Genomic DNA, 27,963 nt, shown 5'->3' with positions numbered 1-27,963 from the left:
GGGCGCACGGCGCGGCACATCACAGCACGGCTCGGCACGGCACGGCTCGGCTCGACTCCGCTCTCCCGCCATGGCATCCAAGTGCCCCAAGTGCGACAAGACCGTGTACTTCGGTGAGCGCATCCCCGGGGCCCGGCCCCGCATCCCCTTCCCCGCGCCCAGACGCATCCCCGGGACCTCAAAGCGGTCCCCCAGCCCAGAGTCGGCGCTTATCGCTGCCTTCCCCTTCCCCGAGCCCCGGTGCATCCCCTTTGCCCCATGGGATGTACCGCCCCGGTGTCCGCTCTGCCGCATCCCCGCGGGGCTCACCCGGGTCCGGCCCGGCAGCGGCTCCGTCTCCCCCCGGGCAGGAGGAGCGGACCCTCCGCTCCGCATCCCCTGTGCTGAGGGTGCTGCCCGCCCGCCCTGGGGCACAGAGCGTCTGGGTGAGCCCGGCCTTGCTGGGCTGGGGGGGAGCAGGCGGTGAGGAGCCCTGGCTGGGCTGTGTGCCCGCACCTGGGCTGCTGAGAGGGGCTGGCTCCTGTCCCCAGGTGCTGCTGCCTTGGGTCAGGGGAGCCCAGCCCACCCGACACGGCCGGTGCCGGGATGGGGCTCCCGTGGTCCGGAGGATCTCTTGGGGCGGGGAAGTTGGCAGCGGCAGGTGCAAACAAAACCTCCTGGCAGCCGGTTTCTTTGATTCCCTGCGAACCTGGCCCCAGGTGTGCCCTTCACCCCTCCTGTCTGGCCGCGCAGCCAGCCCCCAGCGGGCTGTTCCCAGCTGGGCGAGCCAACGAAGGGTTTGGGGTTTCTACGGGACCTTTTCAAAGCCAGCTCCTGGGCTCGGAGGTCCATGTCAGCACGCCCGGGCCGGGTTAGGGCAGCAGCGAGGGCCCTGCTGGGGTTGTGGCCGGTCAGGATCTCTGGGAAGCGGGGCTGGCGTGTGTCCGGTCAGGCAGCGCGGGCTGAGCGCCGCCGCCCGGCCCGGCTCGGCTCGCAGCGAGGTTGGGGCAGCGGCTGAGCCTCCCCGGCCTCGGTGCCCCCGAGGAGCTGCCCCAGCCCTGGCAGTGCCAGGCCGGCGGGGACCCTGCCCTGGGGGAGCACCTCGGGCCCGCTCCGTGAGCTCGGCATGGCCCTGGGGATGGATCCAGGACTCCGGCCCGAGCTGACCGCAGGGCGCAGCTGGCCTGGCGCTGCCTCCCTAGAGCCCTCCCTGCCCATCTCCCCCCCTGCTCCGGGGTCCAGCCCCTGTTGCCTCAGTGTGTTTGTTTGGTGGAGAAATACCAAAGGGTCCTGATGATGTTTGAGCATTGGAGGCATTGGTGCTTTCATTCTTGTCCGGCCATCTCCAAGTAAACACAGGGAAATAGGAATTTGCTGTCTTCCTCCTTTAAATAAACCTATTTGTGTGTGGGTGGGAAGGGCTTGGCCCCTTGGATGTCTTTCTTTGTATGAATCTTTTCCTTTTTAAGCAAAAAATAGTGCCTCCCCAGCCAGCTGGGCACTGACCCGGGGGCAGAGCTGCTCCTCCGGCTCCAGGGATGAGCCTGCCCTGCGTGGGGGGGTCGGGGCTGGGCTCAGGGACCCGAGCAGGAGGCCAGGCTGCGCCAGCAGGAGAAGCACCGGCCCCCAGCAGTGTCCGTGCTCTTTTCTCTCCCCGTGTCCTGGGGCACTTGTGGGTCTCCTGAGGATGTGGTGTGGGGGGGAACAGGGCTGTACCCCCTGCCCCAGCTGCTCTCCCTGTCCCGGGCTCTGCTGCTCCCTGCCCTGGAGGCAGGTGCCTGGCAGCGGGGCAGTGCCAGCCCCCATCCCACACCTTCCCGCAGGGAATGCTGCCCCTGAGGGACACCTGGGGAGAGGGGGTGATGCTGGGCTGAAACGGGAGCAAAAACCTTCTCTGTGCTTAGAGCTGAGATGGCAGGAGCACGTCCCTGCTGATGCCTTGAGCTTTCCCTTGAGGAACCGCCCAGGCTCTGGAAGAATAAACCTGAGTCCGTTTATTCAACGCAGGAAAGCTCCATGCAAATCCTGAGCCGTCTTTCCGGGGTGCGGATCCCGGGCGTGCTCCGCTGGGAAGGCGATGGGAGCTCCGCGTCCGGGCTTTGGTGCCGCTCCTGAATTCCTGGGCCTGCCCAAAGCTTAGCGGGAGGTGATTCATAAAGCCCCGCTTGTTCGGGAGCCTCCCTGGCCGTGCTGAATGAGCGCTGGCAGCTCGGGCTGCCCGAATGCCTGGGATTGCAGCCCCGGTCATGTGTGAGAAGCTCCCGCTCCCGGCCCCGCGCAGCGCCCGCACTCCCGGTACCCATGGAAAACTCATTTCCAGCGCGCCTGTTGCTTCATGCTCCCTGGAAAAATCCAGTGGGCTCCTCCCTGCGCAGTCAGGAGGATGTGGGCGTTTCCTGAGCTACAGAATGAGCTTTTTTCCTTTAAAAAGCACGGGGAAATATAAAAATAGTTTTTTGGCTTTTTTCCCCCTTTTTTTCCCAAATTTTTGAAAGGAGGTTGAGGTCTGTGACATTGTTTCCAGGAACGGCTGGGGCTAACTTTCCTGCTTTGGGAGGCTGGCTGGACGCAGTGAATGTTTGACAGGAGGAGCGGGGCCGTTCCCGTCCCGTCCCCCGGGCAGGTGGCAGCGCTGGGCTCGGCGCCGGCTTCGGGCTCTCACTGCTGCCAGGAAGCTCCGGGGGAACCGGAGTATCCTGCAGCCAAACAGCCACACATTTCCCCAGCTCCCTTTCGCATTGCTGAGCCTTAAATGAGTTTTGCAGGGTCACCGGGAGCCCTGGCCAAGCCTGTCCGCCTCCCATCCTTTCTTCCCAGAGCAGCAGGGGGTTTCCTGTTTTCCCGTCCCAGCACGGGGCGGGCACAAGCCTCAGGGATGCAGCGAGCACACGTGCGGCGGCTCCGGCTCTTGGGGAGCTCGCTGCCCGGGCTGGGGGAAGCTGCTGCTCTGTCTGTTCCCAAAGGGGCATCGCCAAAGCAGGTGCGAGTCACTCAGCAGCCCCCAGGCTTAAAGCTGCTCTCCAGAGGGGCGCTGAGGACACGGACACATCCAGCTGGGAAATGAGGGAGGCCCGAGCCCAGCGTGCAGCAGGTGCCTGGGCACACCGGGGGCACACGGGGTGCTGCCAGGTCTGGGCTGCTCTCCCTGCCGAGCACGGCACCGCCGGGGCCGCCCGGCGAAATTCAAGCTGCAGAAGCCACTCTGCAATTAATAAGTAACCGCTGTGCTTGGCTCCGGGCAGGGAGGCGGTGGGGCAGGAGCGGCAGGAGGGCTGCATTCCCATTCCTGCCGTCCCTACCAAAGGAAGCGGCTCTCCAGGCCGTGTGGGCACTGCCCTGCAGCATGGGCTCCTCGGGAACTGCCTCCTGCCAGGTCTGGGAGCACCTTGCAGAGCGGTAACTAAGGATGCTCCACTTCCCTGCTCCTGTGCAGAGCCCTGCCCATGGGAGGGATGCCTCTGTGGGAAGCTGAAGAACAGGCTGATTAGCATTAGCTTTTCCCTCAGGAAAAAGCACGGGCTATGGAAAATGGTCCGTGGGAGTGTGGAACGGGGCGGTGTGAGGGCTGGGTCCCCTTGCTCTTGTGTCCTGGGCTTTGCTGGGGCTCCTGGCAGGGTGGTGCTGCCCCAGGGCTGTGGGTGCTGGGGGCAGCCCTGTGCGACCCAGGGCTGGTCCTGGTGACTCTGTTTGTGTCTGGGTTATGGAGTCCTGCAGCCGTGTCCCAGCTTCCAGGCAGACAGAGATGCCCATGTTCGCATCCTCCCTCCCTGGCAGGAGCACGGGGATGGGGAGAGGTGAGGTGGTGGGACTGGAAAGGAAAGGCAGGGAAAGGCGGAGCAGGAACGCCCAAGCAAGGAGTAATGGAAAATCTGTCACAGCAGTGTTGCAATCAAACACTGAGCCTGGAGCATGAGCCGTGCTGCCACTCCTGGTTGTGGTGGTGCCCATTGCTCCTGCCAAGGGCCTGGTGCTGCCAGGGAGGTGATGGTGGGAGATGGGTCCTGGCATGAGGATGGGGAGAGCTGTCCCACCAGTGCTGTGGCCCCTGAGCATCCTCAGCCCTGGGCCGAACCCTGCTTGGAGCTGTGGGGGGCCAGCAGGGTGGAGAGGTGAGGAGCCATGGGGCAGGAGGGGTGCTTTGACAAGCTTGGCTGCTCCAGCATGTCCCAGAATCCTGCTCTTGCTGAAACGGGCCAGGAAACTGTCTTATTCTCCCGGCACTGCCTGCCAGAGATGACATCTCAGAGTGCAGAAGGAAGGAACAGTGTGCTCTGAGCCAGCAGCTACCCAGGGAGTGGTTGGTGTGTGCCTGCCTGTGCCCTGGCTGTGTGCTGGGCGAGGGCAGGGCTGCAGGTGGGCCTCTGATTGTTGTGCTGGTGTCCCTGGGCAGTGTGACCTGCATCCCCTGCCCTCCCTGGGGTCCTGCCTGCCATGCCTCACATGCAGGGCTGCTGTGGAAAGCAGCTGATTCCTTGGGCTCAGGCCTGGCTGGAAACATTGCTGATCCTCCCCTAGCACAGACACAGCCAGGCTGCTGCCCAGCCTCACACACATCCCATTCAGATGCTGCCTGATGAAGCCCTGTGGAAAATGGTGAGGGACCTCCTGCAAACCAGAGCAGGAGTAGGTGAGCCTGTGGCAGAGGAGAGGCAGGGAGCAGCAGGGGATGGGAGCAGTGCTGAACACCAAGGCTGGGGCTGGAAATCAATCAACCTTCTCTTGCAGCCGAGTGGCTCAGCTACACGGGGGCTCACGCCCTTGTCTCTCCCCTTGGCTGGAAGTGGGAGCCCCTCAGGATATTCCCTGTTCCCCAGGCTGTGCTCCATGGCAAGGCTGGACTGAGCTGGCTTTGTTGCACACTTGGAGGGAGCCCAGCGAGCTGGAGGGCTGCCTTGCCTTGCCTTGCTGCAGGGAAGCTAAATATATATGTTTGGCCACAAATCAGGGTGCGGTGTGAGCGTCAGCACTGGCTGGGGATGGGGGAGAGGAGCTGTGCCAGGGCTGTGCCAGAGCTGGGGGCACGGGAGGGCACTGCAGACACTGGGCAGGCCAGCATGCCTGGGATATGGCCTGGCATGGCAAGGGCAGGAAATCCTCAACCTGTCCTTCCACCTTTTCCATCTCCTGGCCACTGTGTGAGCAGCTGGGGAAGGGATGAGGCTGCTGGCTCATGGCTCTTGGCTTTGTTTCCAGCCATTTACCAGGCTCCTTTCCTTGCACTTTCCTTTCTCCATTCCTTTGTGTCTGCAACTACTCTGAAGTGAATCTACAGTCAGTCTGACAGCATCCCTCTCTGCCAGGGATGCCTGTCTCTGGATCCCTGTGGGGATTTGCCATCCTTACTGCCAGCCCTCCCCCGTGCCCTGCCAGGGCTGCGGTGGATGGATGGGGCACAGCCCAGCCCTTGCAGAGACGCAGCTGCAGTTGTGGCTCCTTTTGGTGAACAAGGCTCCGCCTGGGAGCAGCGCTGACGTCAGGCTGTGGAAATACCTGTGCGAGGGCCTGGGGCCGGCGGCACAGAAGCTGGGAGGAGGGATGCTCTCTTCCCACCTGAGAAGATGCACCCACCTCTGGCCTGTGCCAGCTGCTTTGTCTGGGCACGGCGGGTAATTAAGGGCTGAGCCGCGTTGTCTGTGGGGCGGGGCTGCTGTGGAGCCATGGGATCAGTGTGCCTTGACAGCCCCCTCGGCTCCTTGCCTCCTCCTGGCCTCTGGTGTCCCTGCACAGAGCAAACCCACCCCACACAGCCTCCACAGGGCAAACCCACCCCACAGGCTGCACAGGGCAAACCCACCTCACCCCACAACCTGCAGAGAGCAAACCCACCCCACAGCCTGCATTGAGCAAACCCACCCCACACAGCCTGCAAAGAGCAAACCCACCCCACAGCCTGCACCGAGTAAAGCCACCCCACAGCCTGCACAGGGCAAACCCACCTCACCCCACAGCCTGCACAGGGCAAACCCACCCCACAGCCTGCATGTCCTGCAGCCAGACATGTCCCCAGCCGTGCCTCCACATCTCCTGGGGGTGTTTCCTCTGGGGAGGGGTTCATCATCCATGGGCACCCCGTTCCCACCCATACAGGGCTGGCAAACCCCCGAGCCACACACATGTGGCAGAGGCCAAATTCCTGCAGTCAGGCACCCTTAACCCTGCCCAGCTGGTTCAGATTGGCCTGGCTGCAGGGCTGAGTGTGCAAGGGGGCATTCGGGGGCACAGCAAGGGGATCATAAGCACGGCCTTTGGTGGCAGAGGCTGGCTGCAGTGACACGTGTGCCCCGTGCCATCCACGATGCCCTGCTCGGAGCTGGGCACGGCCCCGGCTGTGCAGGGCCCCGGGTGAGAGCAGGGCTGCCCTGAGCAGGAGGATGTGGCCAGAGCCTTTTCCTCTGGAGCTGATGCAACAGCGGAGCAGCTGTGGCCGAGTGACAGGAAATCTGGGCGCTGGTCCCTTCCCTCCGCGGTGATTTATGGGATGGTGTCGCCGCAGGCTGCTGCCCTGGAAATGGGCCGGAGCGGCTCCAAGCTGCTTCCTCTGCTCGGCGCAAACAATGCCTTCTGGAGAGCCATCCCGGCTGTGCCGGTGCCGGATGCATCCCCCGGGAATCCTTGTTTGCAGCCAGAGGATGCCCGAGCGGCCTCTGGGCGGCATTTCCATCATTTCCATGCGGAGGCGAGGGCAGCCCCCGTGGTTCCCGGGCTGTCCCTGTGCCCGGGGTGCTCCGGGTGCTCTCCCCTCCCTCCTACCCGTGCCCCGCTGGGATCCCTCGGGCCCTGAGTGCCTCAGGGATGCATCGGCAGGGGGGTGCATCTGGCAGGGAGGAGCCAGGATTTCCATCTGCTGAAATGTTATTTTGAGGCGGGGGGGGGTCATTGGGGGAGCGTTTTGTATGGCGGGAGCAGGAAGGGGCTGGTGGGGGCTGTGGCCAGCTATAATTGCCATGGCCTGTGGAAAACATCCGCCGGGAGCTTCCTCCCTGCTTTGTGCCCGTGGCGGCGCTGGGTCGGGCCGGGGGAGCACAGCCCGGCCTGGCTGTGTGTGCATCCACCGTGACACGGCCCAGCGGCTCCTTGGCCCCGGGCCCCCGGCTCGGCTTTCAGCCCATCACGCTCGGTTTCCCGCCCTGGTCACCCGCGGAGGAACCTTCCTGCTGGAGGGCTGGGGGGATGCAGGGCTCCTGCCATGGCCCCAGGGCAGTGGGGTGCTGGGACATCCGTATTCCCCTGGTTTTGGGGAGTCCCTGGGGTCCGGGGGGCTGTTCACCCTGCAGCTGGTTCTCTGCTCCCAGAGGCAGATGGGGGCTGCAGAGGAAAAGGAGGGCAGCTCTGGCCCCTTCCTCGTGTGCTGCCTTCTGTGAGGGGCTGGGGAGACACGGGCCCTCCCTGCCCCTGGGCTTGGAGCCAGCAGGGAATAGCACTGGCAACTTTGGGCAGGCAGGCCAGACCCAGGCCTTGGTGGGGCATCCTTTGGCCCTGCTGTCTGCTCCTGCCTGGGTCTGGTTCTACAGCCTGTGTGTCATCAGCAGGACGTGCATTTGGAGTTTCTTCCCACCCATGCGAGTCCCCAAAGTCCATCTCTCATGTGCTTGCTTGGGGTGCTCTCAGGAGTCTCCTGTGCACCCTGGTGCAATGGCTGTAGCTCTGCCCTGTCACACTGCCCCTCCCTCCCGCCTGGCTTTGCACCGGGATGGAATTTTTGGGTGATGATGGCATTGTTTCGGCTTATCTTGGCCCTGTGACGTGCCCGGATGCAGCTGTTTGCCTTGGGAGGAGGGTGGCTCTAGAAGGCAGGAGCTGCCCTTTGGGGAGCTCTTGACCCCCGTCTCAAGTGGATGCAAACAGGTGACGTTTGCTGAGGTCCTGGGGGGAAACCCGACATCGCGGAGGAGGTCTTCTCATGGAGTGCAGCAAGCTCTGGTTGCACTTTTATTTGCTTGTTAAATATTTTATTTGGCTCTCCTGATTTAGTTTTACGGTGGCTTTAACGGGCTCACAGTGTTTTCCAGCTGTCTCTGCACATGTGCAGGGCAGAGGGAGGGCCAGCAGGAATCCGTGGGGGACACAAGGCAGCCCAGGAGCTGGGAGGCAGAGGGGATGGTGCAAGGCTGGGGATGCAAGGGGAGCACTGGCAGCCTGTGCTGCCTCCCAGGGTGCTCCTGGACACCTACAGCTCAGGGCCAGATGGAAGGATTGTATTTGTATTCATACAACCAGCCTCAAAGCGCTTGCCTTGCCTGAATTTGCCCACTGGTGCTTTGTCACTGTTTTCAGTGCTGGCAGCCAGTTGCTCTGCAGGTTTGTGGCCGTGCAAGGAGGGTGGCTGCGTGCCCATCCACACGTCGTGCCTGTTCCCAGGCTGGGTTGCAAGGGGCAGGTGTTTTCCAGGCCACGTGTCCATCCTGGGTGACAGTGGGGGCCATCTGCCATCCCCTCCTCCCGGGAGCATCTCTGGAGCTGAGGCTCCCAGCCCGGGGAGAGGCTGGCTGTGCGTGGGGGAGTGTGACTGCAGGGGCGGGGTGGGCATGGAAACGCCAAATATTTGAATGGAGTGAAGTCATTCCGGGTAACGTGGCGGGTAAAAATAGCCAGGGGAGCAGGGAAGAAAACGCTACCGTTGCTGGACTGGCGCGTGGGAAAGCGCGGCTGTGCGACGGCAGCTGGGGGGTGTCCTGCTTCCAGCTGGGACAGGGTTAATGTTCTTCTTAATAGCTGGTGCCGGGACAGGGTTAATGTTCTTCTTCATGGCTGGTGCTGGGACAGGGTTAATGTTCTTCCTCATAGCTGTGAGGGGTCAGAGACCCGGGTTTGTGCAGCAACCCTGGGGGCTGCAGTTCGGTGGCTCCTGTTCCTGCAGCGTGGCTGAGTGCACAATGTGAGCAGCCCCCCCTTGAGTGGGTAAGCCCCCCTGGTTCCCAGGCCTGGCTTCCCCCTGGCCTCAGCAGGTGCTGGGCAGTGGCTCACCCCTCTCTCGTGTCCCCTGCAGCCGAGAAGGTCTCTTCCCTGGGCAAGGACTGGCACAAGTTCTGCCTGAAGTGTGAGCGCTGCAACAAGACCCTGACCCCGGGCGGGCACGCCGAGGTAAGAGCTGCCAGGGTGGGCGGGGTGGGAGCCGTGCTGGCACTCAGGGGGGCCGGGTGGGACGGAAATCCCAAAGCCAGGGCTGGGGCAGGTCTCTGATGCCGTGTGGAGGCGCTGTCCCTGCGCCATGCAAGCCCAGGAGAACACACTGTGGCTTCAAACGCTGCTGCTGCAACTCAGAGTGCTCTTGTGCACAGCCCTGGGCGAGCCACAGAGTGGTGCTGGCACCACGTGTGGTGACACTGCTCTGTCACCCTGGGCTCCCAGGCAGCTGTGGTGGGGCTCGGCATGCCCCAGTAAGCCCTTGAAGCTCCGTGCACTGAGCAGACTTGTTTGGGCATCGCACAGCTTTGGGCATAGATGTGTGTGCTGGGAGCCTGCGCTGACCTGTGGTTAAAAACACCGAGAATGGAGAATGCCTGGGTTTCCATGGCAACGAGAGCTCGGCACTGCTGCTCTCTGTGCTGGAGAGCGATGCCATTGCCCTGCACTGGGGAGTGTGAGGCGCCGCGCTGCTGCCTGCAGCTGCTCGGGCTTAGGAGCCGCTGTGTGTCTGCTGTGCAGTGTCCCTGCGTGACACCCCGGCTTTGCACAGCACCTGCCATTCCTCAGTGTCACCAGCTCCTTAGCTGGGCCCTGGCAGGCAGCACAGCTGGGCACCAGCAGGGACAGCCGTGCTGGTGGCCCCCAGCCCGTGGGGAAGCGGGGCCTGTCCTGCCAGTGAGGTGGATCTGTGCTCCAGACCGGGTCAAGCCCAGATTTGCTGCTTGTCCATATAAGGTTGGATTCTGTTCCCATAGGGGATGGCAGCCAAGCCCCACTGACTCTGCTGAAGGCAGATTTGGCCCTTCCCTGCTTTTTCTCCCTCCTTTTGAGGAGGCTGGGGTGGAAAGGTGTTGCGGGGAGACCAGTTAAATGTTTACCCTCCCCTCTGGCATGGCAACGCTGCGAGCACGCTCATATTTATGCCTTGCAATATTCTGCAGCTGCCTTTGGCCAGCCCAGAGCCTTCTCCCTCCCTCAGCCTTATCTCTGCCTTTGGCATGGCCCCTCTGCTCAGCTGCCACCCTGCCCTGCGTGGGCAGCACCCCTTGCCTTGAAGCAGAGGGATGGAGAGCAGGAGCAGGGCTGAGTGGGGCTGAGCAGGCCATGGGGTGGGATCCTGCCCAAGCACGGGCTCCCAGTGGGTTTTCCACCCGGGGCAGTGTGTGTGGCAGCCCTGCTGGCCCCCTGCTCCAGGCACAAACACTCTTTCTTTTCTCTTGGACTGGGTTCCAGCTGGCCCATGAGAAACGGGGAGTTGTGGGGCTTATCGCCTGCCTGCTGCCTTCCTGTGATAATCACCCCAGACGATAGCGGGGTCGATAGCAGCTGGGCTGGGACCAGAGCCCGTGCGGGGCCTCTGATCTTGGGCCAAGGCGAGGGGAGGGCGAAGCTGGGCTCCCACGCTGCTCTGAGCAGGAGAGTGGCCTGGCTGTGCACAGCATGCTCAGGGGCTGGGGCCATGCCTCGCTGGCTCCAGTGCCACGTGACTGGGCTGGGGAGTGGAGGTGCCCATGGCTGAGCTGCCATGGCCACTGGTGCTCCAGCCCCAAGGCATGACCTGTGCACAGCAGCCCGAGTGCTTGATGCTGGCAAAACCCCCGAGGGTTTGATGCAGATGAAACCCCTGGGTGCTTGATGGAGATGAAACCCCTGAGTGCTCGATGCAGGTGAAACCCCCGAGTGCTTGATGCAGGTGAAACCCCTGAGTGCTTAATGCAGGTGAAACCCCTGAGTGCTTGATGCAGGTGAAACCCCTGAGTGCTTGATGCAGGCAAAACCCCTGAGTGCTCAGGCTGGGTTAGGCTGGTGCTGCACACCCAGAACTAGGTGCATTTTAGGGTGCTGGCATGGCTATGGTGGTCTCTGAACAGCAGAGGATGAAGGGAACCGTGGTCATTGCTCCTAACACTGCCCTCTCTCCCCAGCACGATGGGAAGCCCTTCTGCCACAAGCCCTGTTATGCCACACTGTTCGGCCCCAAAGGTACGTCCCTGTGTGTCCCCCCTGCCTGGGTGCTGGGCTCGGGGCTGCAGGAGGGGCCAGGTCCCCTCATCCCCACTGGTGGCCCCAGCAACATCCCATAAGCCAGCCTAGCCAGGGCTGAGCATTGAGCCAGCAAACTGCAGTCCCAGGCCAGCTGTCTGTTTGTGCAGAGGGAGAGAAGAGATGCTGGAGGCAAGGAAGGAGGGAGGGAGGGAGGGAGGAATCTATTCTGAGAGCTGGCTTTTTTTTTTTTAATATTTAAAAAAACAAATTCCCATTCAAACAGAAGGTGGAGTTAGTCTCCTATCTCCTGGGTCAGGAGAAAGCAAGCTGGGGCTGAAGTGCAGCACTGGCCCCATGCTCAGCGGGGCTGGGGGAGGAGGGACAGGGGGCTGGGGGTATGATGGAGACCCCGAGGGCTCCCAGGTCACTGCAGGCTCTCTGTGCCCCTGTGCAGGGGTGAACATCGGCGGGGCCGGCTCCTACATCTACGACAAGCCGCAGATCGAGGGGCAGACTGCCCCGGGGCCCATCGAGCACCCCGTGAAGGTGGAGGAGAGGAAGGTGAACGCTGCTCCTCCCAAGGGACCCAGCAAAGGTGAGGGGCAGGGCAGGACAGGCAGCCTGGCCCTTTGCCATGGGGCAGCCAGCGCAGAGCCACCGTGTCTGGTGACGGTGCGAGTGCAGGGTTTGTGTGTGGGGTCCACCCCACCCCGCTGTGTCCTGGCTGAGATGTCCCCCCACTTCCCAGACACATGTCCTCTTCTCTTCCAGCCTCCAGTGTCACCACCTTCACCGGGGAGCCCAACATGTGCCCACGCTGCGGCCAGAGGGTCTACTTTGGTAAGGTGGCAAGAGGGCAGTGTCTGGGGTGACATGGCCCCGCAGGGTGGGATGGCCCTCCAGGGTGGCATGGCCCCGCAGGGTGACATGGCACTGCAGGGTGGCATGGCCCCACAGGGTGACATGGCCCTGCAGGGTATCATGGCTCCATGGGGCTGGGCTCTGTGCAGGAACTCTGGGGCATGCAGAGAGGCTGGGAGTGGGGTTTGGATCAGAGAGGGGTGTGTGGATACAGAGGGATGTGCCTGAGGGGCCTTCAGGGATGGGTCCTCTTGGATATACTCCTGGTGCAGGGCTTTATGTGCATTGTATCCCCTGCTGTGTCACCTCCCGTATGGTAATAGCTGTCCTCAGCCATCCCCTGTCACCTGTGAGGCACCAGAGGGGTGGGAGGGATGTGGGAGGCTGGAGATCCTGAGGGCTCTCCTGGGATTTTGTGATATCCCCGTGGGGAATGCTCCCCCTCAGCATGTTGCAGGGGGCTGCTGTGACCCTCTCTCCTTGTCCCACTCCAGCTGAGAAGGTGACTTCCCTGGGGAAGGACTGGCACCGTCCCTGCCTACGCTGCGAGCGCTGCAGCAAGACGCTGACCCCGGGGGGACACGCTGAGGTAAGAGGGTGCCAGCCTCAGAACCTGGCCTGCACTCCTGGGGGTGCCAGCAGGGCAGGGCTGAGATGTCCCAGGCCACCCTGATGGCCTTTGCAGGAGAGCAGGGCTGGCAGGAGCAGCCCCTCAGCCTGGGGAAGTGCTGGGGTTGTTGGGGTGTCTGCGGGGGAAGGGCACGAGAGGTGGGCACGCCCTGGGCACTGGATTTCCCCGGCCCCCAGCCCAGGTGACAGGTGTTTCTCTCTGCCCCCACAGCACGATGGACAGCCCTACTGCCACAAGCCCTGCTATGGGATCCTCTTTGGGCCAAAGGGTGAGTGAGAGCCTGGGGACACAGGGGAGGACCCAGACCAGGGACACGTGCCCCTGTTGATGCTCGCGCCACCAGCCAGAGGGGACAGCTCCCTGGAGCATGCCTGTTATAGTAACCTCTTCCAGCCAGGTCTAATAAACTCTCAGAGGTCTATAACACACCCAAGATAGCTCAGCTACCCTTGGAGGCATAAAAATCAGCAGGATAGCTGCTGTTGCAGTGTTGGAAACAAAAGGGTTTAATAAAAGGCAAAATAACAAACAGAAAAACCGAGCCAGGCGCTAGACGTTCTTGCTCCTGGTAAAGCTCTTTACAAAAGCCTTTAGTTTCTTTGTTCACATCCTTTTCTGGTTAATTGCCCAGGTGGGACTTTCTGGCTTCTGTTCAATTTGCTGTCCTTAAGTTTGAGGTGAAGTCCCCCAAGTTCTCTGAAGTGTCTTTTCACTTAATCGAGGAGAGAAACTTCTGGGCTTCTTTCCTTTTAAGGGGACAAAAGACAGTTTTGTCACTCCATCAACAAAGAGCACACTCCTACACCTGCCACCTTCCTGCCCTGTGCTCACCGTGCTGTTTCTCACCCCGTGCAGGTGTCAACACTGGAGCTGTGGGGAGCTACATCTACGACAAGGACCCTGAGGCAAAGAACCAGCCCTAGGCAGCATCCCTGCCCTGCTGCACGCTCTGTGCCCCTCCTGTACTAACCTGCTGCTCCCAGAGCCTCTCCAGGCTGCCCACGGAGCTGTGCCCTCTCTGCTGTCCCTACTCCTGGCAGGACAGCCCTGCCCTGGTTATTATCATGTCTCTAATATAAGCTTCAGTGTTTTAAGGCTAAGGTAGAAGGTGTCCCTGGTGGTTCCCAATGCGCTCTGCCCTCCCCAGCCCTCCCACAGCCCCCAGTGTGGGAGGCAGCAGGGCAGCTCTGGGCGTGTCCCCGTGGGCAGGGGATGGCGGGTGGCACCCAAAGGGCCGAGGATGGGGGAAGGTGGTGGCAGGAGTCTCACCACGGGAGGGTGCTCCAGGCTGTCCCACAGTGCTTGGGGTGAGGGTGCCCAGCCCTCTTCCTCACCAGCTGCTGGAGATGTGTGACACCTGGCAGCACTGCCCTTCTCCTGGCCCTCCCCAGGCTCCATGCCCTGGCTCTCCCTGTCCCTGGGTCCCACTGTTGGGTCTGGCAGCTCCCTACATCCCTGTCTTTGAATCCCTGAGGGGCACCCAGGCAGGTGCCCCAGCCTGCTCTGCAGGCTGCTTTAGGTTGGTGTCCCCAGCCTGATCCCCCTGTGCTGGGGGCACCTGGCAGCTGCAGCCCTGGGGAGGGAGGGGGCTCTCCTCTCCTCTCCTCTCCCCACCTTTGGAGGACAGAGCGCATTGGGCTGCTGGCCTGGGCAGCATGACCCCCCCTGCTCCCAGAGCCCGAGGTTTCTCATTGTTGTTGTTTATTTATAAGCAGTGTAAATGTGCTCCTTGCTTTGGAGAATGACACGTGCCCCTCTCACCCATCCCTGTGCGCACCCAGCCCTGCTGCTGCCCAGGAGAGCAGGGGAGGCCGGGGCAGCGAGCCCTGGCTGCCAGCACCCGCTCTCCTCAGCCTCCCTGCGCTGCTGCAGGGCTGACTTTTGTTATTTGCTGACAATAAAGGTTTTGAGAGATGTGCTGTGCACCTCGGCTCCGGGGGGAGGTGGGGGAGGCTGCGCACACCACACAGCATCCCTCGGGCCCCATGACCAGGTTCAGGCATCCCTGCTGCCCCATGCCAGCTGGCTCCTCCTGGGACCGGCCCGAGCAGCTCCAGCAGAGCCCAAGCTCCTCCCGAGGAGCTGTTGCTGTGCTCTGAGCACAACAGCTTGGCAGGAAGCTGTGCTGGCCCTGCAGACAGCATGGGGTGCGGTGGGATGGATCCTCCCCAGCTTTGGGGAGTGGGAAACCAGTGGAGAGAAGTTACAGAGCAGATGCCATTGCTCCCCCCAGCCCGGGCTTGCAGAGCAGGCACAGTGCCTGAGTGGGGCTGCCCTGGGGAAAGCTCAGCCTGGCAGGAATGCAGTGTGGGCATTGCCCAGCCCCTGGGGACTGCCCTGTCCCCTGCCAGATCGCAGCCCTGCTGCCAGGCCTGCTTTTAGACATTCCCCTCGGAGCTGGGGCTGCCAAGCCAAACCCCGGCTCTGGGAACCGCTGCTGGGCCCGTCCCTTCTGTCACGTTCCTGCAGAGCCCCGTGGGGCTCCCTGCTGGCCGTGCCCCCTGGGGATGTCTCTGGCCCGTCTGCCGGGGAAAGCAGAGCCCCGGTGCCCGCAATGGCCGCAGCGGAGCCAGCCCCAGCCCCGGAGCCGCTCCGTGCCCTGCAGAAGGGTTGGTTGGCAGCCTTGGGCAGGGCACAGCTGAGGAATGCAGCAGGCACAGCTGGGACATGCAGCGGGCACAGCTGGGGATTGCAGTGGGCACAGCCGGGACATGCAGCGGGCACAGCTGGGCAATACAGCGGGCACAGCTGGGAATTGCAGCGGGCACAGCTGGGACATGCAGCGGGCACAGCTGGGCAATACAGCGGGCACAGCTGGGGATTGCAGCGGGCACAGCTGGGGATTGCAGCGGGCACAGCTGGGACATGCAGTGGGCACAGCTGCGAGACGGGGCCCGCGGGAGCAGCGGCTTTTCCCTGCTGGCAGCGATCCCAGGGCACGGAGCCCTTTCCCAGGCACGGAGGGCTCTGAGCGCAGCTCCCGGCTCGGGAACGGCTCAGTGCGTTCGTGTTTTGGTGCGGTTTCCATGGAGCCCTGACCCCGGCATGCTTTGGGGACAAGGCTGCGGTGTAAATCAGAGCGGTGGCGCTCTCGGCTCCTCCCCTGACCCGCAGCTCGGCCCTCGCTGCCGCAATTTGCCGAGTTTGTCCCGTGCAGCTGCAGCGGTGCGGAGCTGGGGGTGCCCATCGCTCCTCCGGGCCCAGCAGAGCTGCCAGCAGCGCCCTCGGCACCAATCCATCTCCCCTTGCAACTCTTACTTCCCATCATTAATTAACGAGCTTAATAAGCCAGCCTCTCTGCTAGCCTGTGGCCATGCCAGCAGGATCCCACCATGGGCTGGCTTTCCCCTTGATTCCTTTCTCTTCCTTTTTTTTTTTTTAATTTTTTAAAATTATTTTTAATCCTTACATTTTCTTTTCCCCATGAGAGTGTTGCTGAAGGAATGCAATGAAATCAAAAATAGACCAAATTCAGCTCTGCTGCCCCACGGAGTGCTGGGAAGCCTGCAAGTATCACAGCATCCTGCTATGGCACAGGGCACAGCCTGGCTGCTCGGGCTCTGGGTGGGCAATGTCCCCACCCTCAGGTAGGTGGAGGGACGCAAAGTGTCCCCAGGTACAGCAGGTACCCCCAGGGTGGGTGTTGAGAGCAGGATCCTGAAGGCTGTAGGAAGGCTTTGGGGTCTATATGGGATTATCTGTGTGTGCTGAGGGGCTGGGGCTGTCCCTGTGCTCATGGGTCACTGTGGGGAGCAGGGCACACACACAGCAGGGTGGCACTTTGCTCAAGCAGGGAAGGCAGCTCTGGCCTCTGATCCTTGATGCATTTTTGTATTTATTTTTGGGAGGCCTATGTGAGCTTAAAGTGCTCCTTTACTTGAGGCTTGGAAAACATCCTTCCCCTCAGGGATGTCAAATATTTTATTTTTTTTTCAGCTTGGACTTGCTAGTGGGATAAAAAAGTTACAGGGCCCTGGTGATTACAGACAAGCTCTCCAGGGTACGGATGAAAATAGAGAACAAAGTGGATGCAGCTTTGCTTGGAAATCCCCCAAGCCCTGTGAATTTGTCCTGGGCCATTTCACTTGCTGGCTCCCAGGTTTCCTGGTCAAACTATTCTGAGGGCAGTGTGGGTGATGTGTGCCAGCCTGGGTGTCCCCAGGCTGCAGGAGGAGCAGGATTGTCACCTCCTGACGCTTCTCAACACAAGGCTGAGGGTGCCTGTGCCACCAGAAACGGGGCTGCACAGCTTTTGCCATCCTTCATGGCCCAGAAAAGGGATGGAGAGCGCACAAAGGCTGCTCTCAGAGAGGCACAGCACAATGGGAAACAGCAGGAAAGGAGCTGGTAGGGGTGGGAATGACACGGGCAGCCCTGGGTACACCTGAGCCAGTCCATGAGGGAAGGGGATGCAGCCATCAGGGTGTGGAGGGCTCCTGGGATGCAGGGACACAGCAGGACAGACAGGATGGCTTGGGGACACCAGGGGCCAGAGACAGCAGGACAGGATGGCTCAGGGACACCGGGGCCCAGAGCAGCACAGCCAGGCAGGGAAGCCAGACAGATTGAAAGCATTTGCTGGGAAGTCAATAAACAGGAGCCAAAAGGGATGGAGTGCTGGAAGATGATGGGATATTGAAAGTGACCCAGTAAGCACAGCTCATTTCCACACGGCCCAGAGCTGCCTCAGCTGCTCCCTGGAGCCAGCACAGGGGCTCTCCTGAGCTTTGGCCTGGTCCCAGTGGGAGGGTGAAGAATGGGTGTAAATACTGGAGAGGGTGTGGGTGGGCAGGCAGGGATGAAGAAGAAGGAATGGCACAAAACCAAGCATAGGAGAAGGACTTGGGCTGTAAATCCCCTGTGAGCGCCCTGCAGTGTCACACAGGGAGAGCTGCAGGAGCAGGCTCTGGCTGTGGCCCCTGAGGGTGCTGCTGGCTCCCCCTCACCAGAGGGAACACCCCAGGATGCAGGCGGAGCTCTGCATCAGCCCTTAGGTTTTCAGCAGGGTGAGCAGCTGGGAACCATCCTGGGAGCTCAGGGGGCTCCTGGAGTGCCCAGGGGCAGGCTGCTGGGGGAGCAATACCTGTGCTGGGATGGAGGAGTGCAGGCTGCTAATGTGAGCAAACCTGTGACTCCTCCTCTCTCCTGCTCTGGCCTGGCCCTCTGTCGTGCCTGGGGATGTCAGAGCACAGTAATCACATCCTTTTCACCTTCCTGCTCCACTGCCACGGCGTGACCACGCCGGGCTGCGTGCTCACAGAGAGAGCAAACACTTCTGCACCCCTTTGCCTCACCTACAGTGAATTTTTAACCAGGAATAAAAGGTGTGGCATCAACAGTCTGGAGCCAGCCAGGGCAAATGGTGCTGCCAGGGAGGCTGGGGAGGTGATCCCTGGCACAGATCCCCTGAGAGCAGCCCCTGAGTGCTGTCCACAGTCCCTGCCAGCCCCAGCACCCATGTGCATCTCCCTGGCAGGCAGAGAAAACCCCTCCTGGACGCTGGGCAGCTTTCCAAAGCAGCAGACTTTGCTTCCTTGACAATCCTGGCCCTATTTGATAGCCACAATAGAAACAGGCAGGCCATGCCAGGAAAATGTACCAAATCCTCCCCCAGCAGGATTTAGCCAGGAGGTTTCCTTGGGCTGCCACTAATGGAAACTTGCAGAAAAGAGCAGATGGCAGCGGAGACTTTGGCCAGACGGTACTCAGGAAGACTCAGGGAGCCTGGGTGGAATTGGAGGAGATTTTCCACATCTAGGCAGGGTTGGAAAGGCGGACAAGGGCTGCCACACCCTTTTGTCCCAGGGATGGAAGCTGACCGTGTCCCTGTTGTCCCCACTGGGCAGCCCTGCGTGCTCCATCCGCGCTGAGGCGGGAGCAGCTCCGTGTTTGTTATTGCTGGTGCAGTGTAACCTTAACCCCGTGGTGATAATTCACACCCTGCCTCCGAGGGTGAGAGCTGACCTGACACGGGGCTCTGGGGGCAGCCTGAGCTGGTCTGGAAGCGTTTTTACAGCCTCAGCTGGAAGCAGACATGTGATTGCCCGTGCCCGAGGCAGGACGGCTCTGCACTGTGTCCCCAAGGGCACAGAGCACGGATTTTGGCGTGGCAGCGAGCATATTTGACAGGCTCAAGCCATTTGGGGCTTTAGAGCACAGTGGCAGTGTGCTGGTGTGCTGGTGTGTGTGCCACAAACCCGCAGAGTGCCCCTTTCCAGCCCCTTCCCAAGCCCCCAAGGCCTTTCCTGCTGCCCACAGCTCCTCCCAGGCAGTGGTTGCCTGTCAGCTCCATGAAGATGTATCCCAGAGGTTTTCCTTCGGGTGTAATTTGCCCTGACAGCCGCCTCGGTGCCGTTGTTTTCCTGTCTGTCTGTAATGGGATTAGCCGTGTGCAGCTCCGAGGGGATGGAGGGGAGCGGGGGCAGAGCCTGCCAGCCCCCATTGCAGGGCACACCGAGAGCTCCTCTTGGTGGCATCACGCGCCTGGCAGCTCCCCCAGCTTCTGCCAGGCTTGTTTTAAGCCACCCTATAATTTTCTTGTCAAATTAGAGTTCCACGCTGGGTTGTGTGGTGCATATTTTACAACAAATAAATGGCTGAGAGGGCCTTTGACATGCGCAAGAGTGGGCTGAAGCGTGGCCAGGGAGGGAGATTTTGCAGGACTCGCAGTTGTGAGGGTGCTGGGACAATGCTGGACCGAGGTGTCACTGGTCCCTGGGTCACCCCTCACTGGTGCACCCTCTCCCCTCTTTGCAAGGCTGCTGGGGGCTGTGAGAACTGTGGGAGCCCCCACCCCACTGCAGCAAGGTGGGGCAGGAGGGGGAGCCTGCAGCGGCTGCCTGGGCAGATGGATTGGTTTGCTACATGGATATAGCTGGCTTTTTCTTGCTGTGTTAGCAAAACAAACCCAAATTGGCTTATGTCACTGCCCTGCCTGCAAAAATGCCAGTGGCTTTCCCAGTTGTTAGTGCAGCAGTCACCAGTGGCCAAGATGCTTGAGGGAGATACTTGGGCAGGCAGCTCTGGCACACCCAGGAGCTTTTGACTCGCAGCTCTGCCCTGGGAGCCCAAGAAACTCTTGGGGGCTGGAGGGACCTTTCACAAAATAGGGCACAGATGGAGCTGGGGAGCTGGTGCTGGCTCTTGCCAAGGGAGGGGATAGCCCTGGCCATAACAACACCACCCAAACAAACAGATGAGACAGACCAGGTTTTCCAGGGCTGTTGCCATGCCATCGGGGAGCGCTGGCGCCTGATGCTTCAGGATAGAGCCTCACCCACAGATTCCTATCAGAGGGCATTGACAGCTGAGGCATGCTCAGTCTAATGGTTAAATTAGCTGGAACAAGGTCTGCAGATAAGATAAAGCTGTGCTTTCCTGAAGAGACTGCTCTCCTTGGCGCTGGCTGGGTTGTTTCCCTGTCAGGCTATGAACCTTGATTTGAAATGATGCTTTGGGTGGGACCTGGCTTTGCTGAAAATACCACCCCTGCCCTTCTCCTGCTGCTCCCTGGTGCTGTCTCTGCCCAGCCCTGGAGCTGCCCACTGCATGACCTTGTCTGTATGCGTAGGCACGGCACCATGGGCAGCGCCCCAATGAAGAGGGATGAGCTGGCTGCTGCTCACTGCCACTCCAGGAATGCTCCCACACAGTCGGTTTTGTGTCCTGGGGGGACCCTGGATGGCAGAAGGAGCAGTGTTCCCAAATGTCAGCCTCTGCAGCATTTCCAGCCAGCTCCCTCCAGCACAGTGGGACTGCTCCATCACAGAGCGCTGATGGGTTTTGAACACCAGCAATCCAAGTGTTTATGGACCTGCTCCCTGTAAAGTGGGCCAGAGGCTGTATCCCATGGGCTCCTGAGATGCTGCTGTGCTCTGGGAGCACCTGTAGCCCTTCCCCCCTCCCTGCTGGGGCCCTCTGCCAGATCAGGGGGACAGCAGTGGGCAGGGTGCAGGCACAGCTCCCATGGGGTGCAGGATCCAGGGCTGTGCCCCACAGCAGCCTTCCCACTGAGATGGGCCTGCTGGGATTCATGTGGGTTTGCAGGGCACACAGCTCCATGCTTTGGCTCACTCCTGGTGAAGCAGGCTGGGTGTAGCCCAAGGTCCATGGGTTCTGGTAACCCAGCAGGGCCAGCCAGGACAGCCAAGAGCCACGAGGGGCCAGCAGGCACACAGCCCTGTGCAGGCAGGCTTGGCAGAGAGCATCGTGTGGCTCAGTGATGCCTTCTTTGTGAGAGTGGCCCACGTCCTGTGCCTGCTCTCCTGAGTGAGCAGAACAATCTCCAGAGAGTCCTTGGGGACACGGAGAGGAGGGGACAGCCAGGCTGTGCTCCAGCCAGGTCACTCGCTGTGCGGTGCCATGCACAGGCACCTGCTGCCCCAGCCGGGGTGGGAGCATTCCTGACACAGGAGGAGCTGGGCCAAGTGGTCCATGGGGACTGGCCACAGGGCTGGCCAGCTGGAGGGACTTGCAGGAGGGCAGTTTTCAGCTGCTGGCCTGCACAAAACCTGCCTTAAAAGGGATTGCAGCTGAAGGCATCTGCCCGAGGCAGAAAATGGCCCCAAAGCAGCCTGGCACCATCTAGGAGGGGGAGCAGGGCCACCAGAGGGGGGAGAGGACATCTCTTGTCCCCTGTGTTTCACCAGGGTGGGGGAAGAGTCCTGGCCTTCCTGGCCGGGTAACCCAGCCGGGTGCTCACTGAGTGCTGTGTCTGGGTACAGGGGGATGTGATGTGGCTGACATACGGGTGCCAGCATGTACTGGTGCCTCAGGGCAGGGAGAATGGGGAGGAGGCAGGGTGGAAGCCCTTGCAGGACACTCTGCCTCCCCTCCCACACTGTAAGACACCGTCTCAGCATCTCAGCATGACTCAGGCCTCACGCCTCACTGCTCCCGGTGACATCCTGCCCGCCCTGCCCTGCCCAGCGCTGCCCTTGGGGCAGGATGGTGCCCCCAGCCTGCAGTGGGGCTGCCACCTGTGGGCTCACAGGCCAGGAACAGCAGCAGCAGCAGCAGGCACCATCAGCAGGGGCATTGTGCTGGCTCCTGGAGCCAGGCTGGCTCCTAAAGCAGTCCCAGCTGAACACGAACTTCGCCTCTGGGCACAGCTTGCCGCCTCTCTCCTGCACCCACGGGTGGATCCGGTGTCAGCAGGGCCCCGTTTGTGGCGGGAGGGATGCCTCGCGTTTCGGGAGGCAGTCACTAGGCGTCCTGGCGCTGGCTTTCACAAGCCCTCGTGACCTTTCCAGCACAGCAACGTGCCCTGGGGAGGATTGTTTCATACAAAACAGACCTTTGGATAGGCTTTTCATTTCCTTCACAGCCAAGCACAAAGGAACAACAAGTCCTCCCTCCTAATAAAATGACAAAGTCGGTGACACAGCTGGGCTGGCTCTCCACAGTGCCGCACCCACGCCATTCCCAATGTCCTGCAGGAGCGGGGTTACAGTCCTGAAGCTCCCGCCCGCTTCACCCCGCACCCCAAAATTCCCCATGGGCAGGAGACCCTGCCTGAGGCTCCACTTTTACACTCCCTTGGGAGGGGGCAAGCTCGGGTGGGCAGCACCCCGTGAATCTCTGTCTGGGAGTGGGGTTAATTCGTTAATGAGAGATGCCAACCACAGCTCCCTCTCGGAGCGGGGCTCCCCCCGCAGCCCACGCGTGGGCAGGGCCGGGGTGCGGAGGGACAGGGCTGGGTCTGGGGGCAGCGGGGCTCGGGGTGCCAGGGCTGTGGGGCTGTGCCCTGCAAAGGGCTGTGGGGCTGTGGGGCTGTGCCCTGCAAAGGGCTGTGGGGCTGTAGGGCTGTGGGGCTGTGGGGCTGTGCCCTGCAAAGGGCTGTGGGGATGTGCCCTGCAAAGGGCTGTGGGGCTGTAGGGCTGTGGGGCTGTGGGGCTGTGCCCTGCAAAGGGCTGTGGGGCTGTGGGGCTGTAGGGCTGTGGGGCTGTGGGGCTGTGCCCTGCAAAGGGCTGTGGGGCTGTAGGGCTGTGGGGCTGTGGGGCTGTGCCCTGCAAAGGACGTGCAGCTGGAGGGGTGCAGGGGCAAGGGGTGGATGGGGCGCAGGACCCCGCCTCGGGAGTCCTCGCAGGGCCGCGCCCCGGGCTGTCCCCTCCAGCTGCGGGCGGGGTGCACATCTGGGCGGGGCGGGGCGCACATCTGGGCGGGGCGGGGCGGGGCTGGCGAGCAGTGACTTCGGCGGGGCCGGCGTGGAGCATCCCACAGGCGGTGCGAGCGGAGCCCCGAGCCCAGCCGAGCCGACAGCATGCCCAAGTGCCCCCGCTGCCAGAAGGAGGTCTACTTCGGTAAGGGCTTCCTGCCCCGTCCCAGCCGTCCCCGCCTCGGGGCACCTGCCGGGCACCGATGCCAGGCTGGGCACCCTCTGGGCGCCCCGGCTTCTGGCCCCCGTGCTGCGCAGCCCAGCTCTGCAGATTCCTGGGGTATCCCAGAACCGCTCAGCCCTGCGCTTTGGGTCCCCGGGGTGCCCCGGGTGGGGGATCCTGTGGATGCACCCCAAGGAGATGCCTGGCTGCAGAGGTGCTCTGGGTGCTTCCAGAGCAGAAGGGAGCCCAGCCCCACTTCCTCCCCAGCACAGCCCGCAGCCCTGAGCCGCTCTGGAGCCCAAAGGGCCGGCTGGTAAAGCCCGCTGCTCTGAAAGCCTGGGCAGGTGAAGCGAGCACCTTCCCAATGGCAAATCGTGCCTTGGGGCAAGTGCCTGGGTCAGTGGGTCGCCCACACGTTGCTCTGTGTGGTTGAGCACAGCAGGATGACACCTCTGGGTGCTATTTTTAAGCTGCTGTTGCAGGGTAGGTGTGAGCCTTGTTGGGCTGCTGTCTGCTGCTGGGCTTCCCACAGATGTCTTCCCTCCAAACTGGGGCCCCAAAGCTCCTGCCCCTTCTGGGGCCATGGACCTGCTGTCCTGTCTGAGGGTTTGTGGGGTTTGAGCTTCTCACTTTGCTATCAGCTTTGGGAAGGGGCAGGTTCCTCTGCCAGACCTCTCCACTTGTCTGGCATAGCTGAACTCGAGGGGGTTCGCTGGGAGCAGCTTAGAGACGCTCCCTGCTCTCTGATTTACTCAAGATGAGGGATCTGGAACCCAGGTGCCATCACTGACTTCTTCCTCTGCTTTATTTCTGCTCTGCTTGTGCCTGTGCCCCAACTACTTGTGCTCAGCCAAGGAGCTGGAGGCTCAAACACAGGAGCTGCTCTCTGTGTGTGTGTCAGGGATGCCCACCCTGGGGAGCTGTGCTGGGGCTGGCGTGGGCACTGCCCAGAGAGCTGCTGGGCTGTGGTTCCTGCTGGGCAGCGCTGCCTTGCCCTGAACTCACTGCTCACAGCCAGGCTTTGGGACAGTGGTTCAGGCACGATGGAGTTTGTGGCTTGATATCAGATATCAGGAGGCACTGGTGGCAGCGTGTGCCTTCCCTTGGTGCGGGTCAGTCAGCCAGAGCTGGGTTTGCTGTGCCTGCAGGTGTGGCCATGGAGCAGCTGGGACGGCACCGTTTGACCAAGGAGGAGTTCGACCTTGCACTTATCATGCTTGCATTTATTACGAAATGTCTCTGCTGATGAGAGGCTGAGGAGGGTTCAAAAGCTGTTGGAGGACCAAGCTGGATGCGTGATTTCTGTGCCTGCAGATTATCCAGAGCGCTGGCAGAGGAGGCACAGCAAGCCTGGCTCTGGGGCACCCTGAGGCTTTGGAGCCTGGCGGTCCTGCTTGGGCGTGCCTCAGGCTGCTCTGGGCTAAATCGTGTCTGTAGAGAGCAGGGCTGGGGAGGAGGTGATGCTGAGGACCAGGGATAGGGTTTGCAGGAGTTTTGCCTTCATGCCTGAGTGTTGTAAGGAGCCTTAGCAGAGCTCCTGCCCAAGTGCTGGTGCAAATGCATGTGCAGGAGGGGGAGAGGCTGTGCTCCTTGCAGAAACCTTGCAGCGACAGGAGGGTCCTGCCTCGGGCCAGGCTCAGGCTCCTGGGGGCACCCGGGGGAGGACACTTGCTGCTGCCAGGCTGCAGGCACAGGGGGCCCTTTGTGCCACTGGGGAATGGCAGCAGGGCTGCCTTGTGACATTTGGGCACTGCCCCCACTGCCACCTCTGCAGCCACCAGCTTGCTCCTTGCACAGGCTGTTGTGGACATATTTGGACTGCAAAAGGTGCTTCAGGCTGCCCAGGCCCCGCCAGGGCATGCACTACCCACACTGGCTTGGTCCCATTTGCAGGCATGGGGACAGTGTTCAGACCTGGCTTTGACATGATTCCTGTGGACAGCTCTGTTTAATCACTTAATAAATTCCCAGGAGCTCGGCTGCCAACATGAAGAGCACACATGCCTGCAGAAAATACCCTTCTCCCCCGCTGTGCTCCAATTAAAAGGCCCCCTGTGCTCCCCCCTCTCTCCACAAACATGTCCTGGCTCCCATGCTGTCCCTCCCATGGCTGCCTGAACCCCTGCCAGGCTCCAGCTCTGCTCTGGTTTGCCATGGTGCCAGCAGAATCTGAGCTGTGGCTGAAAGGGACTGGTTTGTGTTGGCAGGGTGTGGCAATGGCTTTGCCTCCCCAGTCCTTGACAGCATCCCCTTTCACCCCTGCCAGCTCTAGTGATTTCTTGGGCTCCAGCTCTCTGGGGAGGAATTAATCCCCTTGCAGGCTGATGTTGGAAGGAGGGAGGTCCTCAGGTCTTTGGAAGATGGGGTAGAAGCCAGTCCATCCTCATGGATGCAGCCCTGCTCACCCTGGGTGTGGCACCACTGCTGCAGATCCGCGTTCCTGCATGTGCACACTTGGGTCTGAGCACAGTGCCCTCTGTGCTGGACTGACAGACTTGAGAAAATGCCCAAGAATGTCCTCCCTAGGGCTGACAGCAAGGCAGCCAGTCTGCCAAAACTAACTTGTGCCTGTTCAGTGCCTGAACTCACCCACCTCCTTTCCTTCCCATGGCAGCCGAGAAGGTGACTTCTCTGGGGAAGGACTGGCACCGGCCCTGCTTGAGATGTGAGAAGTGTAACAAGACCCTGACGTCTGGAGGCCATGCAGAGGTGAGGTTTGCTGCCCAGCAGCTCTGGGTTTGCTGCACCTGGGGGCTGGGACAAGCAGAGGTGGGGCTGACGCTCTTTCTCTCTCCCTGCAGCACGATGGCAAACCCTACTGCAACCACCCCTGCTACGCTGCCTTGTTCGGGCCCAAAGGTGGGTGCCTGTGGTGGGGTTGTGGAGGGAGTCAGGGGGCTCGGGGCTCCTGTCTGGCTCAGGGCTCCTGTCTGGCTCAGGGCTGCTGTCTCCTGGCCAGCTCCAGCCTCATGTGCTCACCCTGCCATGGCAGTGCTGACCCCGCTCTGTCTCTTCCAGGGTTCGGCCGGGGAGGAGCTGAGAGCCACACGTTCAAATAAGCCTCAGGTTGGTCCTTCCTTCGGAGCTCCCCTCCTGTCTCTGGCTCCATGAGTATGTCCTCCCTCAGGCCAGTGGGGAAGGCAGGCCTGCCACAGCATCCCTCTGGGCTGGCTGTGACTCCCAGCCCTTACACCGGGGCTCAGGACCTGGGTGCCAGCTGCCCCTCTCCTCCAGCCCCAGCTGACTGGCAGCACCAGCTCCGGGTGCCAAAGGCTATTGCTTGGTGACCCCTTGGCAAAGCCGGGATCTGTCCTGGAGCACTGCTGTCCCTGGGATATCTCTGCTCCCAGCCCAGCCTGACTTCATCCACTCCTCTCTTCCATCCCTCTCCAGGTCTGACGTCCAGGGTTCCCAGCACAACCTGAGGACAGCACAAACACACCACAGCAGATGCATTTTTGTTTTTAATTCACCCTGTACTAGACTAGCACGTTCAAAGCAATAAGTAACCAAGGCTGGGCTGGTGTGGAGAGAGGCTGTGCTCCAGATGGAGTGCAGCCAGGGTGGGGACGTTGGGTTGCCCTGCCGGGTAGGAAATTTGGCTGAAATTGCTGAAGGCTGCCTGGAGAGGAGACCACGCCCTTCCAGCCCAAACCTAGCTCTGCTTCAGGCATCCAGCTCTCGTGGCTGGGCCACAGTTGTATTCTCAGTCTTTAATAAATGAAAAGATGCTTCCCTCCTGTAGCAGCTGTGTTCTCTGTAATGGGAGTCCCACGGGACCCGCTTGTGAAGTGCTTGCCGCCTGCTTGATGCCCCTGGCCTTTGGATTGAGGCCCACGCTGTGTGGTGGCCCCACGTGCCCTCAGCTGGGGCACAGAGGTGTCTTGCTGGGAGGGGAATGACTGTCACATCAGGACAACCTGGTATTTGCTGCTCCTGATCTGAGCAGCCACCTGAAAAGGCCAAGGGAAGCAGGAGGTTACTGCTGAGGCAGAGCCAGCCTCCCCCGGCAGGGACAGCAGAGCTGTGCCGTTAGAAAGCAGGAGCTGGCTCCAGAGCTTTGTTCTTTCTTCTTTCAATGGTTTTGCCCTCCTGGAAACACGGCACTGACAGATGTCAAAGATGTCAGCTTGAGGAATGTTTCTAAAATGATTTCTTAACCATGTCTTTCCCTAACCTGAACAACTGCATTTACATATTCAGAGATATCTCATCACCCACTGGGATATTTTTGTCTACAGCTTATGCATGCATTTCCTTAGAGGCTGCTCTGCATTTTACTGTGACATCAGCCTTCCTGGGACTTGGCCAAAACCCTCAGGGCTTAGAGACACATGTCCAGTGTCAAAATCCTTGGTGTCAGAAGCAGCCTGATCTGATAAGCATCTTAAAACTTCCAATTAAAACTTGCTTGATGCTGCAAGGCGCTGCCTCGCCTCCCACCCTGACAGCACAACAAACACAGGAGTCTGTGTCAAAGGCAAACCCTGGCTATTGCTGCTCGGTGTCATCAGGCTTCCCAGCAGCCAGGGCTCATGGGGACCTCCTGCTCCCACTGCTGCCTTTGCCAGCAGCCTCCCGGGGGTGCCAACAGCATCCCAGGGGTGCCAGCAGCATCCCAAGGGTGCCAGCAGCATCCCGGGGGTGCTCACAGCCTCTCGGGAGTGCCAGCAGCATCCCAGGGGTGCCAGCAGCATCCTGGGGTGCCAGCAGCATCCCAGGGGTGCCAGCAGCATCCCAAGGGTGCCAGCAGCATCCCGGGGGTGCCCACAGCCTCTCGGGAGTGCCAGCAGCATCCCAGGGGTGCCAGCAGCATCCTGGGGTGCCAGCAGCCTCCGGGGGTGCCAACAGCATCCCAGGGGTGCCAGCAGCATCCCGGGGGTGCCAGCAGCATCCCAAGTGTGCCAGCACCCATGGACCCGTGGCTCCTGGCCATCCACACCCTGTCCCTCTCTGCCAGCCTGCCTCTGGGCACTGGGACATGGCTTTCCCTGCCAGCTGAGCTTCAAAGGAAACTAGTGATAGGATCTCAGCAGCCTGGCGGTGCCACTGAGATAGTGT

The 27,963-nt window shown here is 61.3% G+C and overlaps 3 protein-coding genes across 3 annotated transcripts in view; 2 read left to right on the top strand and 1 right to left on the bottom strand.

Moving 5' to 3' along the window:
- SEC22B (SEC22 homolog B, vesicle trafficking protein) overlaps positions 1-27,963 on the bottom strand; it is a 293,305-nt gene that overhangs the window by 173,180 nt on the left and 92,162 nt on the right. The gene's annotated exons all lie outside the window — the stretch shown is intronic.
- On the top strand, positions 36-14,497 carry CRIP2 (cysteine rich protein 2). The gene is made up of 8 exons (XM_054285944.1): positions 36-113; positions 8,966-9,060; positions 11,031-11,088; positions 11,546-11,686; positions 11,863-11,931; positions 12,447-12,541; positions 12,794-12,851; positions 13,439-14,497. The coding sequence occupies exons 1-8, from the start codon at positions 71-73 to the stop codon at positions 13,504-13,506; spliced, it is 627 nt and encodes a 208-aa protein (XP_054141919.1). The 5' UTR covers positions 36-70; the 3' UTR covers positions 13,507-14,497.
- On the top strand, positions 22,816-26,605 carry CRIP1 (cysteine rich protein 1). Its single transcript, XM_054285945.1, has 5 exons — positions 22,816-22,884; positions 25,517-25,611; positions 25,704-25,761; positions 25,921-25,968; positions 26,296-26,605. Exons 1-4 carry the CDS (start codon positions 22,845-22,847, stop codon positions 25,959-25,961), a joined length of 234 nt encoding a protein of 77 aa, XP_054141920.1. The 5' UTR covers positions 22,816-22,844; the 3' UTR covers positions 25,962-25,968; positions 26,296-26,605.

This window comes from Melozone crissalis, unplaced genomic scaffold, assembly GCF_028551555.1.
Source record: "Melozone crissalis strain CALT ecotype California unplaced genomic scaffold, PUWL_Pcris_2 ptg000045l_1, whole genome shotgun sequence".
Classification (NCBI taxonomy): domain Eukaryota; kingdom Metazoa; phylum Chordata; class Aves; order Passeriformes; family Passerellidae; genus Melozone; species Melozone crissalis.
Note: the sequence above shows the minus strand (reverse complement) of the source record. Positions and strands in the feature narration are given on the sequence as shown.